This window comes from Gopherus flavomarginatus, chromosome 5, assembly GCF_025201925.1.
Source record: "Gopherus flavomarginatus isolate rGopFla2 chromosome 5, rGopFla2.mat.asm, whole genome shotgun sequence".
In the NCBI taxonomy this organism is placed as follows: domain Eukaryota; kingdom Metazoa; phylum Chordata; order Testudines; family Testudinidae; genus Gopherus; species Gopherus flavomarginatus.
This window is the reverse complement of record NC_066621.1, coordinates 1,587,735-1,614,411: the sequence shown is the minus strand read 5'-3', so window position 1 is coordinate 1,614,411 and position 26,677 is coordinate 1,587,735. Positions and strand designations below refer to the sequence as shown.

General features: G+C 61.4%; 2 protein-coding genes across 2 annotated transcripts; both read left to right on the top strand.

Annotated features, from left to right (window-relative positions):
• Positions 1–10,641: 10,641 nt before the first annotated feature.
• Positions 10,642–18,225, top strand: GREP1 (glycine rich extracellular protein 1). The gene is made up of 18 exons (XM_050953152.1): positions 10,642–10,717; positions 11,482–11,541; positions 11,843–11,896; positions 12,076–12,120; positions 12,447–12,503; positions 12,766–12,795; positions 13,803–13,841; positions 14,199–14,228; positions 14,790–14,837; positions 14,996–15,055; positions 15,133–15,186; positions 15,746–15,811; positions 15,978–16,061; positions 16,551–16,607; positions 16,734–16,796; positions 16,998–17,063; positions 17,225–17,278; positions 17,691–18,225. The coding sequence occupies exons 1-18, from the start codon at positions 10,642–10,644 to the stop codon at positions 17,714–17,716; spliced, it is 969 nt and encodes a 322-aa protein (XP_050809109.1). The 3' UTR covers positions 17,717–18,225.
• An 806-nt stretch (positions 18,226–19,031) lies between these two features.
• Positions 19,032–26,367, top strand: PKMYT1 (protein kinase, membrane associated tyrosine/threonine 1). Its single transcript, XM_050956824.1, has 8 exons — positions 19,032–19,145; positions 19,621–20,019; positions 20,223–20,713; positions 20,942–21,048; positions 23,914–24,086; positions 24,391–24,644; positions 25,267–25,365; positions 25,703–26,367. Exons 2-8 carry the CDS (start codon positions 19,645–19,647, stop codon positions 25,929–25,931), a joined length of 1,728 nt encoding a protein of 575 aa, XP_050812781.1. The 5' UTR covers positions 19,032–19,145; positions 19,621–19,644; the 3' UTR covers positions 25,932–26,367.
• The last annotated feature ends 310 nt before the right edge of the window (positions 26,368–26,677 follow it).

Below are 26,677 nucleotides of genomic sequence, written 5' to 3'. Positions count from 1 at the left end.
AGCTGGGTGGGGGGCAGGGCTGGGCTGGCAGGGGCTGCGGGTCGGGAGTGAGGGGCACCGGCAGAGCTGGGGGGGCAGGGCTGGGCTGGCAGGGGCTGCGGGTCGGGAGTGAGGGGCACCGGCAGAGCTGGGGGGGCAGGGCTGGGCTGGCAGGGGCTGCGGGTCGGGAGTGAGGGGCACCGGCAGAGCTGGGTGGGGGGCAGGGCTGGGCTGGCAGGGGCTGCGGGTCGGGAGTGAGGGGCACCGGCAGAGCTGGGGGGGCAGGGCTGGGCTGGCAGGGGCTGCGGGTCGGGAGTGAGGGGCACCGGCAGAGCTGGGGGGGCAGGGCTGGGCTGGCAGGGGCTGCGGGTCGGGAGTGAGGGGCACCGGCAGAGCTGGGGGGGCAGGGCTGGGCTGGCAGGGGCTGCGGGTCGGGAGTGAGGGGCACCGGCAGAGCTGGGGGGGCAGGGCTGGGCTAGCAGTGGCTGTGGGTCGGGAGTGAGGGGCACCGGCAGGGCTGGGTGGGGGGCAGGGCTGGGCTGGCAGGGGCTGCGAGTTGGGAGTGAGGGGCACCGGCAGAGCTGGGGGGGCAGGGCTGGGCTGGCAGGGGCTGCGGGTTGGGAGTGAGGGGCACCGGCAGAGCTGGGGGGGGCAGGGCTGGGCTGGCAGTGGCTGTGGGTCGGGAGTGAGGGGCACCGGCAGAGCTGGGGGGGCAGGGCCGGGCTGGCAGTGGCTGCGGGTCGGGAGTGAGGGGCACCGGCAGAGCTGGGGGGGCAGGGCTGGGCTGGCAGGGGCTGCGGGTCGGGAGTGAGGGGCACCGGCAGAGCTGGGTGGGGGGCAGGGCTGGGCTGGCAGGGGCTGCGGGTCGGGAGTGAGGGGCACCGGCAGAGCTGGGGGGGCAGGGCTGGGCTGGCAGGGGCTGCGGGTCGGGAGTGAGGGGCACCGGCAGAGCTGGGGGGGCAGGGCTGGGCTGGCAGGGGCTGCGGGTCGGGAGTGAGGGGCACCGGCAGAGCTGGGGGGGCAGGGCTGGGCTGGCAGGGGCTGCGGGTCGGGAGTGAGGGGCACCGGCAGAGCTGGGTGGGGGGCAGGGCTGGGCTGGCAGGGGCTGCGGGTCGGGAGTGAGGGGCACCGGCAGAGCTGGGGGGGCAGGGCTGGGCTGGCAGGGGCTGCGGGTCGGGAGTGAGGGGCACCGGCAGAGCTGGGGGGGCAGGGCTGGGCTGGCAGGGGCTGCGGGTCGGGAGTGAGGGGCACTGGCAGAGCTGGGGGGGCAGGGCTGGGCTGGCAGGGGCTGCGGGTCGGGAGTGAGGGGCACCGGCAGAGCTGGGGGGGCAGGGCTGGGCTAGCAGTGGCTGTGGGTCGGGAGTGAGGGGCACCGGCAGGGCTGGGTGGGGGGCAGGGCTGGGCTGGCAGGGGCTGCGAGTTGGGAGTGAGGGGCACCGGCAGAGCTGGGGGGGCAGGGCTGGGCTGGCAGGGGCTGCGGGTCGGGAGTGAGGGGCACCGGCAGAGCTGGGGGGGCAGGGCTGGGCTAGCAGGGGCTGCGGGTCGGGAGTGAGGGGCACCGGCAGAGCTGGGGGGGGCAGGGCTGGGCTGGCAGTGGCTGTGGGTCGGGAGTGAGGGGCACCGGCAGAGCTGGGGGGGCAGGGCCGGGCTGGCAGGGGCTGCGGGTCGGGAGTGAGGGGCACCGGCAGAGCTGGGGGGGCAGGGCTGGGCTAGCAGGCAGGGGGCTGTGGGTCGGGAGTGAGGGGCACCGGCAGAGCTGGGGGGGCAGGGCTGGGCTGGCAGGGGCTGCGGGTCGGGAGTGGGGGGCACCGGCAGAGCTGGGGGGGCAGGGCTGGGCTAGCAGGGGCTGCGGGTCGGGAGTGAGGGGCACCGGCAGACTCCGGGGAGCTGCATGTTGTTCGTTTGGTGTCTGGCGCCCTCTCCTGGCCATTCCCAGGCGGTGCGCAGACTGGCTGGGCCAAAAGAGAGGTGGGGGACAGGCTCTGTATGCGGGTGGAGTCTCCTGGGCTTTTAGCAGTGCAGGGGCCATGACACACAGCAGGGAGCAGGCTGCCCCCCCCCAACACGCATGTCCATCGTCCAGCTCCCTCCCCCTCACAGCACAGATCACCGGGACACAGAACTGGGCGGGACCCCCCTGGCCTGCGGCAGCATCAATGCCGGGGTCCCTGCAAGGCTCAAGAGCCAGGCAGGGGGGCAGCGAGTGAGGAAGGACCCCTGTATGTGTGACAGGGGATGAAACGATTCTACCCGCAGCCCCCTACTAGCCCAGCCTACCCCCCAGCTCTGCCGGTGCCCCTCACTCCCGACCCACAGCCACTGCCAGCCCTGCCCCCCCAGCTCTGCCGGTGCCCCTCACTCCTGCCCCACAGCCACTGCCAGCCCTGCCCCCCCAGCTCTGCCGGTGCCCCTCACTCCCGCCCCACAGCCACTGCCAGCCCTGCCCCCCCAGCTCTGCCGGTGCCCCTCACTCCCGACCCACAGCCACTGCCAGCCCTGCCCCCCCAGCTCTGCCGGTGCTCCTCACTCCCGACCCACAGCCACTGCCAGCCCTGCCCCCCCAGCTCTGCCGGTGCCCCTCACTCCCGACCCACAGCCACTGCCAGCCCTGCCCCCCCAGCTCTGCCGGTGCCCCTCACTCCCGACCTGCAGCCCCTGCTAGCCCAGCCCTGCCCCCCCAGCTCTGCCGGTGCCCCTCACTCCCAACCCACAGCCACTGCCAGCCCTGCCCCCCCAGCTCTGCCGGTGCCCCTCACTCCCGACCCACAGCCACTGCCAGCCCTGCCCCCCCAGCTCTGCCGGTGCTCCTCACTCCCGACCCACAGCCACTGCCAGCTCTGCCCCCCCAGCTCTGCCGGTGCCCCTCACTCCCGACCCACAGCCACTGCCAGCCCTGCCCCCCCAGCTCTGCCGGTGCCCCTCACTCCCGACCTGCAGCCCCTGCTAGCCCAGCCCTGCCCCCCCAGCTCTGCCGGTGCCCCTCACTCCCGACCCACAGCCACTGCCAGCCCTGCCCCCCCAGCTCTGCCGATGCCCCTCACTCCCGACCTGCAGCCCCTGCTAGCCCAGCCCTGCCCCCCCAGCTCTGCCGGTGCCCCTCACTCCCGACCCACAGCCACTGCCAGCCCTGCCCCCTCCAGCTCTGCCAGTGCCCCTCACTCCTGACCTGCAGCCCCTGCTAGCCCAGCCCTGCCCCCCCCTACCCTGCTGGTGCCTCTCACTCCCGACCTGCAGCCCCTGCCCCCCCCAGCTCTGCCGGTGCCCCTCACTCCCGACCCGCAGCCCCCTGCTAGCCCTGCCCCCCGCGCAGCCCTGCCAGTGCCCCTGTCATAAACAGATAGTTAAGAGTTAATAGAACAAAAGTGGTTCATATCTCTTTGGCCTGTAAAGGGTTAACAAGATCAGTGAGCCTGGCTGTCACCGGACCAGAGGAGCAATCAGGGGACAGGAGACTTTCAAATCTTGAGGGAGGGAAGTTTGTGTGTTTGCTGTTAGTGTTTGGTTGTTCACTGTGGGGGCTCAGAGTGACCAGACGTGCAACCAGGTTTCTCTCCAATCTCCCCGATACAGGCTCTTATATGTCCAGAATAGTGAGTACTAGGTAGATAAGGCGAGTTAGGCTTATGGTTGTTTTCTTTATTTGCAAATGTGTATTTGGCTGGGAGGATTTTAATTTGTACTTGTATCCTTAGGCTGGGAGCGTATTCCCAGTGTCTATAGCTGAAAGACCCTGTAACATATTCCATCTTCAATTTACAAAGATAATTTTTACTGTTTTTTCTCTCTTAATTAAAAGCTTTTCTTGTTTAAGAACCTGATTGTTTTTTTATTCTGGTGAGACCCCAGGGGACGGGGTCTAGATCCACCAGGGAATTGGTGGGGAGAAAGGAGGGAAGGGGGAGAGAGAGGCTAATTTCTCTCTGTGTTAGGATTACTTTCTCTCTCAGGGAGAGTCTGGGAGGGGGAGAGAGAAGGAGGGGGAAGGTGAATTTTCCTCTCTGTTTTAAGATTCAAGGAGTTTGGATCACAGTGGTCTTCCAGGGTAACCCAGGGAGGGGAAGTCTGGGAGAGGCAACGGTGAGGGAAAGGGTTTACTTTCCTTGTGTTAAGATCCAGAGGGACTGGGTCTTGGGGGTCCCTGGGCAAGGTTTTGGGGGGACCAGAGTGTACCAGGCACTGGAATTCCGGTTGGTGGCAGCGCTACAAGTACTAAACTGGTAATTGAGCTTAGAGGAATTCATGCTGGTACCCATCTTTTGGACGCTAAGGTTCAGAGTGGGGAATTATACCATGACAGCCCCTCACTCCCGACCCGCAGCCCTGCTAGCCCTGCCCCCCCAGTTCTACCAGTGCCCCTCACTCCCGACCTGCAGCCCCTGCTAGCCCAGCCCTGCCCCCCCCAGCTCTGCCAGTGCCCCTCACTCCCGATCCTCAGTCCCCTGCTAGCCATGCCCCCCGCAGCTCTGCCGGTGCCCCTCACTTCTGAACCGCAGCCCTGCCCCCCTACATTGAATAACTGTAGAAGGGTAACACCACTGGCACCCCCATGGCTGGGCCCAGCACAGCAGCTGTCTCCCATCTAGTGCCCCCTGCTGACATCAGCTCAGGTGGTCCCACTTTACGGGACTGTCTGAATTCACCCCCCCCAGGATAGCAGCCGTCACCCAGGAAGCTCCAGCGACCCTCTCCCACCCCGGCCAGGGTTCAAACTCCTCTGCTCTCCCGCAGCAGAAGGAGTGCGCAGATAGCGTCCTGCACCCCCTTTCACCCCCGCCCCCCCACTGGGACTCCTCTGTAGCTACCCCGGCCCACGTGAACCCTTCCACCGCTTGTGTGGGGCAGACACGTGGTGACACAGAGCAAAGGGAGGGGGGTTCCGTGCACGACCTGCTGCGAGAGCAGCCCAGATGCAGGGGAACGGAAACGAAGGATCCCAATTCTCCTGTATCCTGATGTCCAAGTACTAAGGGGAGGCCGGATACTGGGACCGTTGGTGTGAACGGGGTGGGGGGCAGGATAGCAGGGCACATGGGCCCCCCACAATGCTGGATCTTCCCTTCTCAACCCCCGTCCTCTCCCCTCAGGACCGGCGCTAGGGGTTTGAGCGCCCTAGGCGCACGGCAATTTCGCTGCCCCACACGCTGGTCCCGCGGCTCCGCTGGAGCTGCCACAGTGGTGCCTGCGGGAGCTCCACCGGAGCCGTGTGAGCTGCCGACCATCCGCAGGCACCACTGCGGCAGCTCCACCAGAGCCGCCTGCTGCCCCCCCCCCGGCCAAATGCCGTCCCCCAGTAATCCTGGCGCCCCAGGCGATTGCCTAGGCCACCTAAATGGACGCGCTGGCCTTCTCTCCCCTCCCCCAGGTAGGGATAAAGCACTGGGTGGGGATCCAGGCCCGGCTCCAGGCACCAGCCCAGCAAGCAGGCGCTTAGGGAGGTCCAGGGGAAATGGCGGCACGTTGGGCTCCTCGGTGGCGGGCCCCTTGGTCCCTCAGAGAGAAGGACCCGCTGCTGAATTGCCGCCAGAGAGGAAAGCGGGTGCTGGAGCTGCTTCTTTTTTTCCCGCCGCTCGGGGCGGCAAACACCCTGGAGCCAGCCCTGTCGGGATCAGCCAGGCCAGGCCAGCAGAGCCGGCCCTCTCTCCTTCCCCCTGCGGGCGAAATCTGGCTCTGGGTCCTGGATCCCAAAGGGGCAGTTGTGGTGCCTGGCCGGAGAGAGAGAGAGTGTGTGTAAAACTCTAGCTCCTGTTTTGCTTAGGATGGGCTGGGAGCCAGGACTCCTGGGTTCTCTCCCCGGCTCTGGGAGGGGAGTGGGGTCTAGTGGGTTAGAGGAGTGGGGGCCGGGAGCCAGGACTCCTGGGTTCTCTCCCCGGCTCTGGGAGAGGAGTGGGGTCTAGTGGGTTAGAGGAGTGGGGCCTGGGAGCCAGGACTCCTGGGTTCTCTCCCCGGCTCTGGGAGAGGAGTAGGGTCTAGCGGTTGGAGGAAGTGGCTGTCGCTGTCTCCCTCTCCCCCCCACCATTTGCACCCTTCAATGTTTCTATCCACCCCACTCCATGTATCTGCCCAAGGATTAGGTTCAGCTGATGCTGGGATTAGACCCAGGACTGCCAGGAGGGGATGAGCCAGCTGAGATTGCCAGCCCCCCAGCAGCACCATGAGGCAGGACCCGCACCCTAGCAGCAGCACAGCACCCCCCACAGCTCCAACAACACCCAAACCCTTCCTGCAGTCTAGCTCGCGCCTGGGTGAGCTCTTCCTTCTCTCTTTCTTCCCACCCCACAGACACCCAAGCCCCTGGCAGGAGAAGAAAGGGGCTCAGAGACGTTTCCGTCACGCTTCCAGCCCCCAGATTCCTCCTCCAACTTGCACCCCCCACCCTCAAACAAACGGCCCAGCGCAGCTTTGTCCCTGCAGGGCCGGTCACGGAGCCAGGAGATGGGGAAATTTACTGCACCAAGCCAAGAACCACCCAAAGGCAATATCAACGGCGGGGTTCAGAGCTGGGGAGGGGCCGAGATCAGCCGGGAGACCTTAATCTGTTGGGGGGCTGCGGGTCGGGAGTGAGGGGCACTGGCAGAGCTGGGGGTGGTGGAGGGCTCGGCTAGCAGGGGGCTGCGGGTCGGGAGTGAGGGGCACCAGCAGAGCCCGCGGGGCGGCTGGGCTGGGCTAGCAGGGGCTGCGGGTCGGGAGTGAGGGGCACCGGCAGAGCTGGCGGGGGGGCTGGGCTGGGTGTGAGGGGCACCGGTAGAGCTGGGGGGGGGCAGGGCTGGGCTGGCAGGGGCTGCGGGGCAGGAGTGGGGGCTCCGGCAGAGCCATTGGGGGGCAGGGCTCGGCTGGCAGGGGCTGCGGGTCAGGAGTGGGGGCTCTGGCAGAGCCGTGGGGGGGCAGGGCTGGGCTGGCAGGGGCTGTGGGGCAGGAGTGGGGGCTCCGGCAGAGCCGTGGGGGGGGGCAGGACTGGGCTAGTAGGGGCTGCGGGGCAGGAGTGGGGGCTCTGGCAGGGCTGGGCTAGTAGGGGCTGCGGGTCAGGAGTGGGGGCTCCAGCAGAGCCGTGGGAGGGGAGGCAGGGCTGGGCTAGTAGGGGCTGCGGGGCAGGAGTGGGGGCTCCGGCAGAGCTGGGGGGCCCCAGCCCTTAGCAGGACAGCCAGCCAGCCAGCCGGCGGTCAGGGCTCCATTGCCAGACAGGGCGCGGTGGCGGAGCTGCCGGCCAAGGGACACTTCCTCTCCCTTCAGCATATTGGTCCCCCCCAACCCCCAAGGTTCCTGACTCCTGGATGGGCCCAATCCGGGAATCCAAGGTCCCAATCCGTCCTTCCAGACAGCAGGACATAGGAAGGGGCTAGGTCAGGACTCCTGGGTTCAGGGGAGGGGAGGGGAGGGGAGTGGGGTCCGGTGGGTTAGAGCGGGAGGGCTGGGAGCCAGGACTCCTGGGTTCTCTCCAGCTGCCACGCCCCGTATCCTCGCCGTGTAAAATACTGCAGAGCAGTGTTTCCAAGGAGGGCCTGTGAATCATGGGGCAGGGGGTCACCTGGGGTCACCCCCCCGTGGGCTCCCCCCTCACAGACAGCCGGAGAGGCTGATGGGAAAGGCAAATAGTGGCTGGGTGGGGAGAATTTGGCAGGGGGCTGTGATGTCTGGGGCAGGGGGTCAGTTGGGGAATAGGAAGGCGGGGTCAGGGGGCAGATGGGAGGAATGTGTCAGGAGAAGGAAAGAAAGAGAGAACAGTGTGATAAGAAGGTTGGGGCAGGGTGCGGAGCCAGGACTCCTGGGTTCTCTCCCCAGCTCTGGGACGGGAGTGGGGTCTAGTGGGTTAGAGGAGGGGGGCTGGGAGCCAGGACTCCTGGGTTCTCTCCCCAGCTCTGGGAGGGGAGCGGGGTCTAGTGGGTTAGAGATGTGGGGGCTGAGAGCCAGGACTCCTGGGTCCCTCAGTCTCAGCCTGTTCCCCTCATCCCCAGCTCCCGGGGTCAGGGCAGCTCTCCAGAGTCAGTTTCCAGCTTTTGTGTGCTGGGGACAAAAGGGGCAGACACGTCCCCCGGTGGCAGGACAGCGCTGCCGGGCCGGGTGGGGGGAGTGGGGCATTCGCCCCCTTGCCCAGGTAGGGAGGCTTTGCTTTCTCAGTCCCGCTGTCCCCCTCCCCATGTGACATTCCCTGACAGCATCTCCACGTCTGACCCCCGTAGCGCCCTCCGCCCCAAACCTGCAGAGGTAGGGAATGGATCTTGCACCTGAAATGTGCCGGGCCGGGTTGAGAGCCCCAAAGATCTACACAGCAGGCACCTTGCCCCCAGGGGTCCCTGCTCCATATCCCAGCCTGGTGCTAAGGGGCATCGTGCCCCCAGGAGTCCCTGCCCCATATCCCAGCCTGGTGCTAGGGGGCGCCGTGCCCCAAGGGGTCCCTTCCCCATATCTCAGCCTGGTGCTAGGGGGCGTCGTGCCCCCAGGAGTCCCTGCCCCATATCCCAGCCTGGTGCTAGGGGGCACCGTGCCCCCAGGGGTCCTTTCCCCATATCTCAGCCTGGTGCTAGGGGGAGCCGTGCCCCCAGGGGTCCTTTCCCCATATCTCAGCCTGGTGCTAGGGGGCGCCGTTCCCCCAGGGGTCCCTGCCCCATATCTCAGCCTGGTGCTAGGGGGCGTCGTGCCCCCAGGAGTCCCTGCCCCATATCCCAGCCTGGTGCTAGGGGGCGTCGTGCCCCCAGGAGTCCCTGCCCCATATCCCAGCCTGGTGCTAGGGGGAGCCGTGCCCCCAGGGGTCCCTTCCCCATATCTCAGCCTGGTGCTAGGGGGAGCCGTGCCCCCAGGGGTCCCTGCCCCATATCCCAGCCTGGTGCTAGGGGGCGCCGTGCCCCCAGGGGTCCCTGCCCCATATCCCAGCCTGGTGCTAGGGGGAGCCGTGCCCCCAGGGGTCCCTGCCTCATATCCCAGCCCAGTGCTAGGGGGCATGTGACCCCAGGGGTCCTTGCCCCATATCCCAGCCTCGTGCTAGGGGGAGCCATGCTATACATGGTCCCTCCAGCAGGGGGCAGTGCAGCTCACGTACACACCAATTCTCTCCCTGCCCCTTCCATTTCCCCCCATCCTAACAGAGGTCCCCCCATAGGGCAGGATCTGGGGATCAGTCCCCCTGACACACGATCCCCCACGCCTCCAGACTCTTCAGACACAACCAGGTCGGGCTCACTGCTGAGCCGGCTGGAGGGCTGTTTGCCGACCGCAGGCTGCGGTGTTTTACCAGCCGGGCCGGGGGCCCAGCGTTTACCTTGGCCAGTGACAAGAGACAGAGCGAATTACCCTGCGGCTTTATGGCTTCCTCAGCGGGGCGCGCCCTGGCGTTAGCTTCCAGCACGGCCGCCGGCGGCCAGGGCACTGCTGGGAGGAAGCCCACAGCACCACAGGCCCTGAACAATTCTGTATAGCAAGAGGCTGAGGCTAGCCCAGCCCTGCCCCCACCAGCTCTGCCGGTGCCCCTCACTCCCGACCCGCAGCCCCTGCTAGCCCAGCTCTGCCCCCCTAGCTCTGCCGGTGCCCCTCACTCCCGACCCGCAGCCCCTGCCAGCCCAGCCCTGGGCTCCCCCCAGCCCTGCTGGTGCCCCTCACTCCCGACCCACAGCCCCTCCCAGCCCAGCCCTGGGCTCCCCCCAGCTCTGCTGGTGCCCCTCATTCCCGACCCACAGCCCCCTGCTAGCCCAGCCCTGCCCCCACCAGCTCTGCCGGTGCCCCTCACTTCCGACCCACAGCCCCTGCTAGCCCAGTCCTGCCCCAGCTCTGCCGGTGCCCCTCACTCCTGACCCGCAGCCCCTGCTAGCCCAGCCCTGCCGGTGCCCCTCACTCCCAACTCGCAGCCCCACTCCCACACTGCAGAGTCAGAAGTGAGACACAATTACATAATCATACACCTTGTTTTGACAAGCTGCAGTTAACAAAGTTTGTGGGGGGGGACGACATCCCTAGTGCCACCTCCTGCTTGAGCTGTTGCCCTCTGCTCTGTTGGCACACATAGTTGCGTTGTGTGACTGTTTGCAACTGTCTGCGTGCCTGTGGGATGTGAGTGTGTGTGTTAGTGTATCCGTGTATGGTGTGTGCACAATGTGGGGTGTATGCAGCAGTGTGTGTTGGGGTGTCAGTGTGTGTCTGTGTTTGTGTGGGTGGATGGTGTGTGAGTCTGTGTGGATCAGTGTGTGTCTCCGGTTGTGTCTGCATGTATCAGTGTATATGTGCGGGGGTATACATGTTTGTGTGTGTGGATGGGTGTCTATCAATGGTTGTACCAGTGTGTGTGGGTGTATCAGTATGTGTGTCTATGGGAGTGTATATGTGTGTGTGGATCAACACAAGTGGGTATCAGTGTGTATCTGTAGATCAGTGTGTGTTTCAAGGTGTGTGTGTAACAGTGTGTACGTCTATATGTGCATCTGTATATATGTGGATATCAGTGTGTGCGTATGTGTGTATCATTGTGAGTGTATCTCTGTGTGTGTATCACTGCGAGCAATGGAGTGTGTCTATTGGTGTGCGGGTGTACCACACACATTCCCTTGTCCCCTCCTTGCAAGTGCTCCCCCCTCCCGGCAGTGGGTCACTGGGGGCGGGGCCAGGGGCAGAGCCGTTTCCTGAGGGGTGGGGCCATGGGTATATAGGGGGCCCAGGGCTTGAGGGGGAGCTCACATCGCCATGGGGCTGCGGACCCTGCACGCTGGGCTGTTTTTGCTGCTGCTGCTATGCCTGGCCAGGGGCAGCCTCCAGGGGGGTGAGCAGGGCAGGGGGGCTGGGCTGGGACAGGGCTGCCTCATACAATGGCACTGCCCCTGTAGGGTGCTGCAGGTCCCGGGGGGGAAAGGGGACACTTGGGGCAGCTCTGCAGTGCAGGGGGGGCTAACCCCTGGCAGAGGGGAGAGAAATTGAGACGGGGTTGAATTAAGGATGAGATTAGATTGAGTCCCCTCCCAGAGCCGGGAGAGAACCCAGGAGTCCTGGCTCCCAGCCCCTCTGCTCTCACCCACTAGACCCCACTCCCCTCCCAGAGCCAGGAGAGATCCCAGGAGTCCTGGCTCCCAGCCCCCCTGCTCTAATCACTAGACCCCACTCCCCTCCCAGAGCCTGGGAGAGAAACCAGGAGTTCTGGCTCCCAGACCCCCCTGCTCTAACCCACCAGACCCACCTCCCCTCCCAGAGCCGGGAGAGAACCCAGGAGTCCTGGATTGGTTCACAAAGTCCCAGTTCAGGTGCCACCAGCTACCCTTGTCCTTGCCCAGGACTCCTGGGTTCTACCTGTTGCTCTGGAGTTGCTCCCAGCTCCCCTTCCCATGGGTCCCTGCCCCAAAGCGCCACCATCCTCAGGGCCCACCTCTGCCAGAGACACCAATTCCGCACCCCACTCTTGCAGGGACCCTCAACCCACAGTCCCCTCATATCACCCCTTGGTGTCCCCTGACCAGCCCATACCCCAGCGCTTCTCTAGGGATACCCCATCTCTGACAGCTCCCTTGTGCCCCCCTCTGTACCCCCTCCCAGGAGTGAAACCACAGGCAAACGGAGCCCTACGGCGTCTCTACCTCCCATCGCTGATCTGGGGTAAGTGGCGCCCCCAGCTGGGCACAGGGGGAGGTGTTCCTGAGCGAGCAGAGTGTGATGTTAGGGGGAAGAGAGGAGGCACTGGGCGTGGATGGAGAGAGAGGGAAGGGGTGGGTATGAGGCTGGATGAAGGATGCAGAGGGGGGCTGAGGGAAAGGGGGCAGGGCTGCCCAGGGGGTCCCTGGCTAGCTGGCTGAGCTGGACCCAGTATTCTCAGGGGAGGGGGGATGGTCTCCTAGCAGGAGAGCGGCGGGGGAGGGCACAGGGGGCTGTCTCACTCCATGTGCTATATGGGTTGCAGGTGCAGGGGGAGTTCACCCTGAAGCTGGGCTGGGACCAGCTGGAGCCAAGGCAGGTGGGTGACTCCCAGCCCCTATCCCAGACCCCACTTCCCTTCCACAGCCGGGGAGAGAACCCAGGAGTCCTGGCTCCCAGCCCCCCTGCTCTAACCCACTAGACCCCACTCCCCTGTAGCAAACTGTGATGGTGCGTTTGCTGCATCCTTCAACCCTAGTGTCTGCTCCTTCCTTCCAGGACCATACACCGGCTATGGACCCCAAGGACTGCAGCTGGGACCGGGTGAGCCCTGGGCGTAGGGCGGGTGGGAGGGAGGCTAGGGGCAGAAGTTGCTGGGTGGTTTGGGGGCTGCCCATGGTGCTCATGACGTCTAGTCTCAGCTCTTTCCCAAATTGTGCTGGCCAGGAGCAGGGACAGTTGGGTGGTGGGATTCCAGAAGACATGTCCTCCAGCCTTGAGACCTCACACTCCGAGATCCTTCCAGATCCGTCCCACCCAGGGCAGAGACCTGGCTAGCTCCGTCTGAGAGGGACTGCTCCCCCGGCAGAGATGGAGCCCATCTCGTCCGCTGTTCCTCCCAGCTAATCCCTTTCCTCTGTTCCCGGCAGGAGCTCAGAACGGGTTTGGAGTGGCACCAGGTGTACGAGTGAAGCCAGGCAAAGCAGGTGAGTGGAGATCAACTGCCCCACTGAGGGCGAAGGCTCCTTTCTCTGCCCACCTTGGCAGGGTGAATCCCTGACCCACTGAGCATAGAAATAGTGGAGTTCTCTCTGGGGAGTGTGGCATTAAAAGAGAATCCCTGTTAGCTCGGAGCAATATAAGGCACCTGACACAAACACAAAGTCCCGATCCCCTCCAGCAATGGGCAGCACTGTGCACTTTCCCACAAACATGTCTGGCTGTGACCCCCCTCTCCTTTCTGCATAGGCTATGGGGTCCCCGCCGGTTACGGTGCAGGTAAGAGCGCCCTCATCTCCCCTGTGCAGTTCTCACTGCCCCGACTCCCCAACCTGGGAGAAAAAGGGCTGGGGTTCTGGTGTGTGGGAGAGCTCACGGCTCTCTCCTACTGGCTGATCAGAATCTAAAGCATGGCAATTTGGTGCAGGCTGGACACAGGGGTCCCGGCTTTCCCCGCAGAGCTGGGGGAGCCTGCTCCCTTGTGTGATTGCACACCTAGAGACATCCCAGGGCACCGCGGATGGGGGGAACCTCGTCCGCCCCCAGACTTCCCCCATCTGGCTGTTGGCAAGGGGACGGCCATAGTGAGCCTCGAGTATGGAGGGGGAAACTGAGGCATGGGGCTGAGGCTTGGCAAGGTATATAACACAGGAGTCCTGACATCCAGGACTGCTGAGCCCTGTGCGGACACGAACAGCTTCACAAGGCACCACACAGCAGCGACAGGGCTGTGTCAAGCCTCATCCTCCCACAGACCCCCCACCTGCCCTGCCCCGTGCACCTCCTGACCCACTCTGAGCTGGGGGCTGCCTCTCCTCTGGGGCCCTGGCGTGCAGCGCCATCCTCCCGAGTGGCTGGGACACCCCCACACCCATGCACAGACCCACCAGGACATACTCTGCTCACTGCGCCTTGTTCAAAATAGCACACGGTGCACTCCCCTCAGGCCGAGCCAGCTGCGGACTACAACTCCCAGAATGCTCTGTGGGCCAGGGCCACATGCCGCTGCCGCAGGATGGGGAGAGCGGGGTGGGATTCGGAGCCCGAGGGCTGGGTGCACAGCGCGGGCACAACATCTGTGTCCGCAGCCCAGCTGCCAGCCGCCAGCCACAAAAATAGGCCGTGGGTATCCATGGTGCTACCCCTCGGCTAAACCCATAGACCCCACTCTCCTCTGAGAACTGGGGAGAGAACCCAGGAGTCCTAGCTCCCAGCCTCCTGCTCTGACCCACTAGACCCCACTCCCCTCCCAGCGTCCTCATAGATTCCCATTATCCTTTTTCCAGGATTAGGTGGTTATTCCCAGGGTGCAAAACAAAAGCTAGGTGAGTGTAAACAAAGTGGCTGTGGGTCGGGAGTGGGGGACACCGGCAGAGCTGGGGGTGGCAGGGCTGGGCTGGCAGGGGCTGCAGGTTGGGAGTGAGGGGCACCGGCAGGGCTGGGCTAGCAGGGGCTGCGGGTCGGGAGTGAGGGGCACCGGCAGAGCTGGGGGGGGGGGCAGGGCTGGGCTGGCAGGGGCTGCGGGTTGGGAGTGAGGGGCACCGGCAGAGCTGAGGGGGCAGGGCTGGGATAGCAGGCAGCTGTGGGTCAGGATTGAGGGACACTGACAGAGCTGTGAGGTAGGGCTGGGCTAGCAGGGGGCTGTGGGTCAAGATTGAGGGCCCCCTGTGTGTCTATTTCAGGGTACTTCCATGTTGCGCTGCCCCTGGGAGGTGAGTCGGACCCCACTGCCCCTTATATTCCCATACCACTCTGCCCCTCCAACTGCCCCTTCTCAGGGAGATCAGTGCCTGGCCCTCCACTACATCCCTCGTTCTCCCCCGCACCCTGACCCCTCTGCTTTTCCCCCCCAACAGGCCTTGGGGTGGCTGGCAAAGCCTCCAAAGCAGGGAATCCCTCCCATGCACCCCCCATCAGTGTCCCCTGGGATGTCTCCATCCCTCTTGATGTGCGCCCCGTCCTGTGTCCTCTACCCCATCCCCCGCCACCTGTTTCTTCACTGTCTCACTGGAGATCCCACCTCTCACAGCAATGACACCTTGAGGAGAGCCCCCTCCAGCTCCCTGGGGGGGGGGAGGCTCACTGGGCTGTAGGGCGCCCTGAAGAGGTTGAAAGCCCCCCCCACAGGTCCCAACCCCCTGCTAACCATCCCCCACCATTACTTTATCCCTCTCCACCCACGATGATCCCACCCCCAAACGCCAGAGCCCACAGTGTGGAGGCCAGATTTTCAGGGTCTGGGTCGATCTCCTTCTGGGTTCTCCTCCCCACAGGTTTTGGGGCAGGACCCAGAGCCGGCAGCTACCCCACAACTCAACAAGGTAAGAGGCATAAGCTAAGGCCGCGGCTGGCATAGGAAGGAGCTGCCCCCCACAGCCCACGCCCTGCCCCACTCCCCACAGCACCCCCTGCTGGGAAAGGCCGGGACTGGAGCAGTCACCCCAATTGGTGGCTGATCTGGATTCTCTTGGCTCTGCAGGCTATGCTGGAACAGGCGGTGGGTACCTAGTCAATGGAGCACAGCTTGGCTACGAGAATGGTAAGGGGACCCCAAATTATATTCCCTTCCCCCACACACCCAGGCTGAGCCTGTCTGATCTCCCATCTCTCTTCTAGGCTATGGTGCAGGAGGGAACAGTCACCCTGGGGCCGGACTCCAGACAGGATACGGTAACGGTGTGTCCAGTGACAGACGGATTAGAGTGAGGGGCACTGGCAGAGCTGGCTGGGGCAGGGCTGGGCTAGCAGGGGCGGCGGGTCGGGAGTGAGGGGCACCGACAGAGCTGGGGGGGCAGGGCTGGGCTGGCAGGGGCTGCGGGTCAGGAGTGAGGGGCACCAGCAGAGCTGGGGGGGCAGGGCTGGGCTGGCAAGGGCTGCAGGTCAGGAGTGAGGGGCACCAGCAGAGCTGGGGGGGCAGGGCTGGGCTAGCAGGGGCTGCAGGTCAGGAGTGAGGGGCACCAGCAGAGCTGGGGGGGCAGGGCTGGGCTAGCAGGGGCTGCAGGTCGAGAGTGAGGGGCACCGACAGAGCTAGGGGGGCAGGTCTGGGCTAGCAGGGGCTGCGGGTCGGGAGTGAGGGGCACCGACAGAGCTGGGGGGGCAGAGCTGGGCTAGCAGGGGCTGCGGGCCAGGAGTGAGGGGCACCGACAGAGCGGGGGGGCAGGGCTGGGCTAGCAGGGAGCTGCAGGTCGGCACTGGCCAAACTAACTGCCTTGTATTATCCCATCCCCAGGTGCCCAGGCCGCATACTTGGGGCGTTTCGCTGGCCCTGGCACAGATCTCTCAGCTGCTAAATTTGGTGAGTCCTTCTGACCACAGGGCAGGGGACTGCTCGGCTCGGGGGGATAGGAAATGGGACACGGGGCCTTTTGCTCCAATCCGGCCCCAGTGTGGGGAACTGGCTGGCTCAAGGGGGACACAAAGGGGAGTTATCCCCCCATCCTGACACCCTGTCTGTGTTGCAGGCCTGGGCCAGCTTCCATACAATGGGCAGCCCCAACAGGCCATGCCCACGGGTCTAGGGGGAGACTACGGTGCTGGGAAATACGGTAGGTGTGGGTAGGGGCACTGGGCTCATATGGGGGGTGGAACTTGTCCAGAGGGTTGTTATAGAGGAGATTGTAGCGGGCAGCCACCCCTCCAGGGGGGTTATTTGGGACACAGGGGTCTGTGATAGGCCGCCCAATATCTTAGCCCCCGCACCCTGCGCAGAGATGTGGGGTGGGGGGCCAGGATGCCCCCGCTAAGCCTGCCTTGCCTAAACTAACCTTGCCCCCCCCGCCCCCCAGGAGATCCCGGGCATTTCCCCTATGGCCTGCAGCGCCCCGGGCTGGGTGCAGACAGGAAACCGTGCAGCAGCCCTGCTGGGATATCCATTCCCGTCCCTGCCCCCAGTGGATGAGGGCCACCCAGACGCCGGGGTCCCAGCATCCCAGGAAAAGCTTCCTGGGGTCTCAGCACCACTTTCCTTCCCAGCCCTTGGTGGGATCTCCCACTCCCCTGCTGATCTCCCGCCACTACTGTGTTTCCTCCTCCAGGTGGCACAGGGCAGCTGACGTACAGGGCACAACCGGCTAGGCCCAGTGCCCTGGATGGTAAGAAATGCTCAGGGGCTGCCCAGAGAGGTGCCCTCTCCCCTCCTGCGTCTGGACACATGGGTGTCCATCCCCTGGGGCTCAAAGCCCCTTCCCTGTGCTAATTTCCTCCTTCCACCACTGCAGGCAATGGGAACGGACCGGGATATGCCAACGGTGGGGATCTGCAGGCTAACGGACTGGCTGCTGGTAAGATCCCTCCCGACCCCAGCATCCCCTCCTGGGACTGGAGTAGTGCGAGTTCCCCCCACAGCCAGCGCTCCTGCCCCATTCCCCTCAGCGTCCCCTGCTGGGAGAGTCTGGGCCTGGAGTAGCGGAAGCTCCCCCCACAGCCATCACTCCTGCCCCACTCTCGTCAGCGCCCCGGGCTAACCCTTGTCTCTCTTGCAGGGGGATACGGGACACTCCCAGCAGGACAAGCTCCCAGGGGCTATGGACTAACTCCAGCAGCACACGGTAGCAGTATGCGGGGGGGAAGAGTCCACATTATATCTGAAACCGCTCTTGCGTGTGTGTCCTATGCCCTCTAGTGCTGTCCACAGAGAGCGAATCTCCTTTGGGCAGCAGAGACCAGGACAGCCTGTGACCTGTTCTCATCTGCTCTCATTCCCTTTTAGGAGGCAAGGAGGCCAAGTATGGCCTGAACGGCTTTCTGGGGAATGGATACAGAGGTAAGACTTGGGGAAGGCATGTGTATTGGTGGGGTGTGAATCTCGGAGATGGGGGAAAGGTGTGAATCTTGGAGGCGGTTTTCTAGGGGGAGGGCATAGGCTAAAGGAGCTGAATCTCTGCAGTTTGGCCAAGGGCTTGAGGCAGGAAGTGGCTGCAAATGTCACAGCAGTGTGAACTTCAGGGGGGTTATTTCAGGGAAGGGGGGGTGCAGCAGGTAAGATATATGATGGTATGTCCCATGGGGAATCCATGCCCTGTTCTCTAGTGAAGGGGGGAGGCAGGAGCTCCGGGAGAGAATGGCTGTCTATCACTCTATGTGTGGGCATCCCTTTGAGATGCACCAGCCTCCACTCACCCTTGATGATGTGCCGCTCTCTTGAAGCTCTGACCCCATCTCTCTCTTTATTCCAGGTCGCTGCCCTCCCGGGAAGTGCTGAATGCCGGACCTTCACCTGGGGAACTCCACGCCACAGGATGGCACGAGCTGGCCGCTTCTGGTGCTAAGAGAAACAAGAATTTCTCCTGATATAAATTATCATCTCTTTCTCTTTTTTCCTCTTTATTTTTAATGGCTAGAGATCTGTCTTTTTAAAGGAAAAACAAATGGTGACTGTCAATTTAACTTGTTTTTGGAAGGCGAGGCTGCAACATTTCTGGTGACCTCTGACTACGGTGACCAGATAGCAAGTGTGAAAAATCGGGATGGGGGTGAGGGGTAATTTGCACCTATATAAGAAAATGTCCCAAATATCGACTGTCCCTATAAAATCGGGACATCTGGTCACCCTACCAGACCTCCCTGCCTCTTTGGTCTTGGCCAGTGAGGTGAGAAGGATTTTAAGGGTAGGTCAGTCCAGGAATATGGGATGCACAGAGGGGGTGACTCAGTTGTTACCTCCCCTTCACTGGATAGGCAGCGAATATTCATTTGTAGCCAGAAGGGGGGGTGTGGGAGTGTTTGTAATAAAGATCCCGCACAAAGCTGAAGTCTCAAGGTCTTTGTACGCCGTCCCGGTTACACTGGGGGCAGTTCACATCTCTCCCAGCAATCGGCGCAGGGTCTCGGAAAAGTCAGGCAAACGTTGGTTCTCCTCCAGTCGCGTTTTGAAGTGTTCCTTTGCCATCCTAGCAGCTAGAGTCTTAATTACAAATAAAAATTAAAGCCGAGTCTCTGGAGAACAATGGAGGCGGGCTGTCCAGGGAACCGTGGCTAGTCCTACCTACCCCAGAAAAGGGGAGATGGTGGGTTGTTTTCTCCCCCCCCGAACAAAATGTGGGGCCTTGGTTTTCAGCCGCCCCCATGCAAGCCATCCATGCAGGCTGTCTCCCCGCTCCTCAGGCTGCTGGCTTGCCCAGTGGGGGGAACTGGATAGGGTCACCCTGGGGAGGTTCTGGGTCCCTGCCCCACCCAAGGGTAGTTATTGGGGCTGCCCCTGTACATGGGGGGGCTGTTTGAGGGCTGGGGGTTTCCAGGGGCTCTGTCCCCTCCCTGTGGGGTGGGGTGGGGTGGCAGAGGGGCTGCCCCTGACGGGCTGCGCCAGGGGAAGGGTTGGCCACACTCTGGTTGCCCCAGTGCACTGTGGGCGGGAACGTCCCTTGGCCGCGCCCCCCCCAGCAAAGCCGAGCCTGAGTGGGCGTGGCGAACGAGCGGGGAGGCGGGGCCATGCCGGCCTCTCGCCTTTGATTGGCTACCGAGGTGTTGGCGGGAGGCGGTTGGCGGCTCGCGCCGCGCCGGGGGCGATTTTGGCGGCGGTTGGGCTGGCTCGGGGCGCGCGCGCGGGAAAGGGCTGCGGGGGAGCCCGCCACATCCGGGTACCTGGAGGGGAGCGAGCGCGGCGCCCCCGCCCCGCGGGGACCGGGGGGGAGGTGAGGCCTCAGGGGCCTCCGCTGGCCCCGCCCACGGGCCCCGCTCGCGCCAGGCGGGGCCGGGGGGTCCCTCACGCTGAGGCCGGGGGGGCTGAGCGGGGGCGGGCCCCGCCCCCCCTGGACCCCTCCCTACGTCAAGCCCCCTCCCCCTACACCACCCAACCCTGACAGCGCCCCTGCCAGGCCCCTCCCCCCATGCCAGTGCCCCCCTGAGGCCCCCATAGACCTGCCCCCCCGCCAAGGGACCCCCCACTTTATCCCTCTGCCCCACGAGGGGTCACAGCGTGAACTCCCCTTCAAGCCAAGGCGGGAGCTGTGCCGGGGTGAGCCCGACCCACACTCATGCCAAGGGGCCCTGGCCTGGAGACCCCCGTGCCAATGGGTGCTGACCAGGAATCGCCAGCCCCTGGGCGCCCTCCCCAGCAGTGCCCGCCATGCTGCTGACCCCGGGTGCTGTTCTTCTCTTTCTCTGCAGCGCCTCCCGCTGGCAGAGCCGGCCATGCCGCTGCCCCTGGACTGCACGGGGGCCGAGTCCCAGCTGAGCCGCACGCCCCTGCCGGTGCCTGTGCCAGCCTTCTTCCAGGAGGCCGAGCGCAGCTTCTCGGCGAAGAGGCCAGGCTGCCCGCTCAGCTACACCCTCCCGCCCCGACCGCGCCACAAGGGCACCTTGACCGTCAGCCGGGTCTTCACCGGCCGCCAACCACAGCCCTGGAGCCAGCCCCGGCCGCGTAGCGTCTCCTTCCGCGGCTCCCAGGCCCGGGCGCTGGCCCCCCGTAGCCGCTTCTACGACCCTGCCCGCAGAGAGCCCTTCTTCAGCCAGTGCTTCCAGCTGCTGGGCCGGCTGGGGCGCGGCTCCTTCGGGGAGGTGTATAAGGTAAGGGGGGAGATCAGGGGGATCCCAGCTGGGGGATGAGCATGATTCTCAACCTGAGCCAGTCCCCACTGGTGGCTGATCTGTGTGCACCAAGGAGGATGGGTATGGAGTTATTCTGTGGGGCAGAGTTGTGGGAAAGGAGGGAATCTGGGCGGGGAGCTGGGTTCTGGCCTTATCCTCCACATCTGATGTGTCCCCCACAGGTGTGCAGCAAGGAGGACGGGCGGCTGTACGCGGTGAAGCGCTCGGTGGAGCCATTCCGGGGCGCCGGCGACCGGCAGCGCAAGCTGGCTGAGGTGCGGAAGCACGAGCGGGTGGGGCACCACCCCAACTGCGTGAGCTTCGTGCGGGCCTGGGAGGAGCGGGGTCAGCTGTACATCCAGACGGAGCTGTGCCCGGCCAGCCTGCTGCAGCACTGCGAGGGGCGCGGGAAGCTGCCCGAGGGCCAGGTGCGGGCCTGCCTCTGGGACCTGCTGCAGGCGCTGCGCCACCTGCACGCCTGTGGGCTGCTGCACATGGACGTCAAGCCGGCCAACGTCTTCCTTACCAAGCACCATGTCTGCAAGCTGGGCGACTTTGGCCTGGTCCTGGAGTTGGACCGTGGAGACCTGAGTGACGCCCAGGAGGGCGACCCGCGCTACATGGCACCCGAGCTGCTGCGGGGAGAGTACAGTGAAGCTGCTGATGTCTTCAGGTGGGCCTGCTAGAGCCAGGGATAGAACCCAGGAGTCCTGACTCACAGCCCGATCCCTCTATCCACTAGACCCATCCCCTGGCTTTCAGTCTGCACACCCACTTTCCTGACTGCCACCCCATCGCTGCCCCATGTGCTCTGAGTCCAGGCACCCTGGTGTGTGGCAGGGAGCAGAGGATTCTGGGAGGCCAGCTCCTGGCTGACCCAGTGTGCGCATCTCTCTTCCAGCCTTGGCATGACTATCCTGGAAATCGCCTGCAATATGGAGCTGCCCAATGGAGGGGAGGGCTGGCAGCAGCTCCGGCAGGGCTACTTGCCCCCCGAATTCACTGCTGGTAAGTGGGGGTCTCCTTTCCTGGCACAGATGGAGCTGCTGATGGCTACTCAGTGTGCCATGTACCCTACTTCACACAGGGAAACCTGCTGGAATTGGCATTCAGTCTGGTGGTCAGAGCGGGGAAGGTGGCTGGGAGCCAGGACTCCTGGGTTCCATCCCAAGAGAGTAGTGTCTGGCTAGTGCCGTGATACTGACAAGCAACAAGTGGCTCTTTAATGTGTCTCCTTGTGGCTCTTTGCAGCGCATGGTATTAAAACACTGATTTAATTATTAACCAATCAGGATGCTTTTTACAATTTTATTAATCGATTGTAGTCGATAAAATAATACTTGATCAGTCATTTTGCTGTGAGACTGAAATACAGTAAAATCTCAGTTATGAAAACCAGCGTTACAAACTGATCAGTAAACCACACACCTCATTTGGAACAGGAAGTACAAATCAGGCATCAGCAGAGTTGGGGGGGGGGGGGGAGTAAATACAGTACAGTGCTGTGTTAAGTGGAAACGACTTTAAAAAGGGAAAGTAGCAAATTTCTACAGCATAGTGAAGTTTCAAACTGTATTAAGTCAATGCTCAGTTTTAAACTTTTAAAAGAACAACCATAACGTTTTGTTCAGAATTACGAACAACCTTCATTCCCTCGGAACTCCGAGGTAGCGGGTGTGTGTATATAAAAACTAAATATTTCCTTCACACTGTTTTAAATATGAATCTATAGTAAATGAAACAACGAATTCACATAACTGTGGCTCTTCAGCATAATGTTGATTCCTAATTTGGCTTCTGAACCAGTGAGGTCAGTATCTCTGGTCTAGTGCAGTGGCTCTCAACGTTTCCAGACTCCTCTCCCCCTTTCAGGAGTCGATATGTCTTGCCTAGCCCCAAGGTTCACCTCACTTAAAAATGGCTTACTTACAAAATCAGTCATACAAATGCAAAAGTGTCACAGCACACTATTACTGAAAAATGGCTGACTTTCTCATTTTACCATATAATTATAAAACAACTGGAATTAGGGCTGTCACTCAATTTAAAAAAAAAAATTAATAGTGGTTAATTGCACTGGTAAAGAATAGTAGAATACCATTTATTTAAATATTTTCAAATATATTGATTTCAATTACAGCACAATACAAAGTGTACAGTGCTCACTTTATATTATTTTGTTACACATATTTGCACAGTAAAAAACAAAAGAAATAGTATTTTTCAGTTCACCTAATACAAATAATGTAGTGCAATCTCTTTATCATGAAAGCTGAACTTACAAATGTAGAAATATGTACAAAAAATAACTCCACTCAAAAATACAAAAAATAACTCCATTCAAAAATAAAACAATGTAAAACTTCAGAGCCTACAAGTCCATTCAGTCCTACTTCTTGTTCAGCCAATCACTCAGATAAACAAGTTTGTTTATATTTGCAGGCGATAATGCTGCCTGCTTCTTATTTACAATGTCACCTGAAAGTGAGAACAGGCATTCACATGGCACTGTTATAGCCGATGTCACAAGATACATACTGCATCCATGCTGATGACAGGTTCTGCTCAATAACAATCCAGAGCAGTGCAAATGACACATGTTAATTTTCATTATTTGAGTCAGATGCCACCAGAAGAAGATTGATTTTCTTTTTGTGGGTTCAGTTCTGTAGTTTCCACATTTGAGTGTTGCTCTTTTAAGATTTCTGAAAGCATGTTCCACAACTCATCCCTCTCAGATTTGGAAGGCACTTCAGATTGTTAAACCTTGGGTTGAGTGCTGTAGCTATCTTTAGAAATCTCACATTGGTACCTTCTTTGCATTTTGTCAAATCTGAAGTGGTCTTAAAATGAACATCATGTGCTGCGTCATCTGTGAGTGCTTTAACATGAAATATGGCAAAATGCGGGTAAAACAAAGCAGGAGGCATATAATTCTCCCCCAATTCTCAGTCACAAATTTAATTAATTATTATTTTTTTAACGAGCGTCATCAGCATGGACGCATGTCCTCTGGAATCGTGGCTGAAGCATGAAGGGCATACGAATCTTTAGCGCACTTTGCACGTAAATATCTTGCGATGCCGGCTACAACAGTGCCATGTGAATGCTTGTTCTCACTTTCAGGTGACGTTTTAAATAAGAAGTGAGCAGTATTATCTCCCGTAAATGTGAACAAACTTGTTTGTCTGAGTGATTGGCTGAACAAGAAGTAGGACTGAGTGGACTTGTAAAAAATCTACTTTTGTAAGTTGCACTTTCACGATAAAGAAATTGCACTACAGTACTTGTATGAGGTGAACTGAAAAATATGATTTCTTTGTTAATCATTTTTACAGTGCAAATATTTGTAATAAAAATAATATAAAGTGAGTCCAGTACACTTTGTATTCTGTGTTCAAATCAACATTTGAAAATATAGAAAAATGTCAACATTTAATACATTTCAATTGGTATTTAAATTATTTAACAGTGCAATTAAAAGCGTGATTAATTTTTTGAGTTACTCTTGTGAGTTAACTGCGATTAATTGACAGCCCTAACTGGAATATCAGTATTGTATTTGCATTTCAGTGTGTAGTATATAGAGCAGAATAAACAAGTCATTGGATGCAATTTTAGTTTGGACAGACTTTGCTAGTGCTTTTTCTGTAGCCTGCTGTAAAACACAGTGACTGTCTGGATGAGTTGATGTACCCCCTGGCCCTGGGAGACGTGCATACCCCGAGGGGAACACATACCCCTGGTTGAGAACCACTGGTGCAGTGGTTAAAGAAGGCAGGACTGGAAGTGAAGGGCACTAGGGGGCACTGTGCTGCAGGGAGATGGGTGGGGCTCAGTAGGGAGCGCTGCTGACATCTCTCCGTGGCCCAGGTCTCTCCTCAGAGCTGCGGGCACTGTTGGCTGCCATGCTGGACCCCAATCCCCGGCTCCGGCCCTCTGTGGAGGCGCTGCTCAACTCCAGCATCATGCGCAAGACAGAGAAGTGGCGCAAGCTGACACTGCTGGTGCAGGACGGACTCCTGAGAGCTGCCTCCTTGTGCCAGGTGAGTTCTGGGGGTGAGGGAGCACGTCAGTCCTTACCCACAGCCCCCAACTCTGCCGGTACCCCTCACTCCCGACCTGCAGCCTCTGCTAGCCCAGCCTGGGCTCCCCTGTCCAGCTCTGCCGGTGCCCCTCGCTCCTGACCCGCAGCCCCTGCTAGCCCAGCCCTGGGCTGCCCTCCCTCCCAGCTCTGCCAGTGCCCCTCACTCTCAACCCGCAGCCCCTGCCAGCCCAGGCCTCCCCCCAGCTCTGCTGGTGCCCTTCAGTCCTGTTGATTGAACTTTCTCTTCTCTCTCCCCCACTCAGGGTGTTGGGAGTTTTGTGCGTTGGCTGTGGGCTGCCCTGTGCCTGCCGGCGCGCTGGCTTTCCAGCTGGCATCGCAGCGTGCCCGTTACCCCGCCCTGCTCCCCGCTACTTGCCACCCTGCTGGATAGCAGCTTCTCCTGGGATGAAGAGGAGGAGGAGGAAGATGGGAGCCTCGGGGAGGATGTGTTTGAGGTATCAGGAGTCTGCGGGCGGCATAACCGGACATGTCCCGGGGAGCTGCTATTGCAGGACAAGTGAGTACGGGGGGGACAACACACCCACATCTACCCATGGGGCCCTGTCCCCTCCAGTAGGGGGCAGCGCTGCTTCTCCTGATCCACTCCAGCAGAGAGCAGCACTGCCCAGGTGTGCTCTCACATACAGGGCAGGAAGGGACTTCTGGGGTGCAGGGAAGATATGGGGGTGAATCTAGGACTGCGGAGGGGTAGGAATGTGGGGGGGGGGGAGACTGAGAGTGTATGAAGGAGGGGGAACAAAATATGTGATGTGGGGGGACAGTTTCTTGGGCAGGTAGGAATGCAGGAGGAAGCTGGGGTGGGGCACTTGGGGGGCTAGGAATATAGGGTGGTCCATATGGGGGGCAAGTGGAGGAAAGGGGCTGCATGGGGGCAGGGGTATGTGGTTCTCCTCCCTTTGGGGTGTAATAGGGTGTGGGAGAGAACCCAAGCTTACCTGAGCAAGGAGGTGCATAGAGGTCCCTCTAAGGGATGGGGTACTCCTGGGGTGTCCCCTTGGCGGTTGGGAGGCATGGACTCCCTGAGCTTCCTATGAGGGATGCATGGGAATGCTGGGTCCCAGGGCCAGCCTCTCCTGCACCCACAAGGGCTTCCCCTCACGCCTCTGCTTCCCTGGCAGGCCCCCGAGCTCCCCACCGCTGAACCTGCGTCCCTCCGTGGGCAGCACTTCCACCCCGCGCCACCTCTCTCCACCAGAGACCGGCAGCAGGAGGGCGAGGTGAGACGCTGGGTGTCAGGCAGGGCTGCAGCCTATCCTGTGGGTCTCTTCCCTTGCTTCCACATACTTGAGAAATCAGGAGTCCTGGCTTCCAACCCCCCTGTTCTAACCCACCAGACCCCACTCCCCTCTCAGAGCTGGGAAGAGAATCCGGGCTCCCAGCCCCCACTGCTCTAACCCGCTCGATCCTACTCCCTTCCCAGAGCTAACTGGAGTATCTCGGCTGAAGGACAATCAGGGACAATACTGCCCTGGGTGGGGATGGTCTAGATGGGCCCCTAGGGGGTGTCTCCATCTCCCACTGCCCTGGTCCCACCCTGGTTTTCCCCCCTCCTAGGTCCTCAGCTGTCCAGGGCAGCCCCAACCTGAGCCGCATCAGCCTGGATTCCCCCCCCAGCAGCCCTGGCTCCCCCAATGGGGGTAGCCTCCGCCGAACCCTGGCCTTCGAGGAGGAGGAGGACGAGCAGAGGGAGGAGAGCGCCCCCCAGGGTGCAGGCCAGCATTGCTCCTTCGAGCCCAGGAACCTCTTGAGCATGTTTGAGGATGCCACCGTGGAGCAGAAGTGACCGGGCTCCAAAGATCAGCTGCCCTCAGCTTGATGGTTCCTGGGGTGGGGAGGGTGAGTGTCCCTCACTGGGGTAATGACCCCACATGCTCCCCGCTGAGGCTCCGTGGGCCCTCACTGCCCCCACTCTGTTCTCCACACTGCTGGGGGTGGGGAGAGAGCCCTCCTTCCCTGATGCTGCTTCTGTTGCTGGCAGCAGGGGGCTGCTGGGAGGAGCAGCTGGGGGTTGAATCTCAATGTACTTATTTTTTTTTAAGCTTTTTAACCTCTTCATGAAATGGTGGGAGGGACACAGATGCTGCAGTCCCCTCCCACCAGAGGTCACTGGCTCTGCCCCAGGCTAGGACCCGCTGGGGTTTGTGGATCTTTTTTGCTTTTTGTTTTTAAGGGAAAGCAGCAACTATGAAAAGTGTTTAATAAAAAGTGCTTTGAAATGATCACAGGGCTGAGGGACAGCTCACGGGGGAATAGATTGTCAGAGTCGCTCCTGTCTCAGGGGTGTGGGCAGCACTGCCCCTGGCTGGAGGGAACTGGGATCCCCTGGGTGTGTGGGGTGATCTGTGCCACTCTACCTCCAGCTTGACCACTAGCACCACTACCTCACTTCCTCCTCAGCAGGGCGGCTGAGCTGGGATTTCCTTGGCACTCTACAGACCTTGATTATGTAACACCCACCAGGGGTGCACAAGGCCTGTTCAGCAGCCTGTCAGCTGCCCCATGGGACAATCAGCAGTTGGGGTGTCCTAC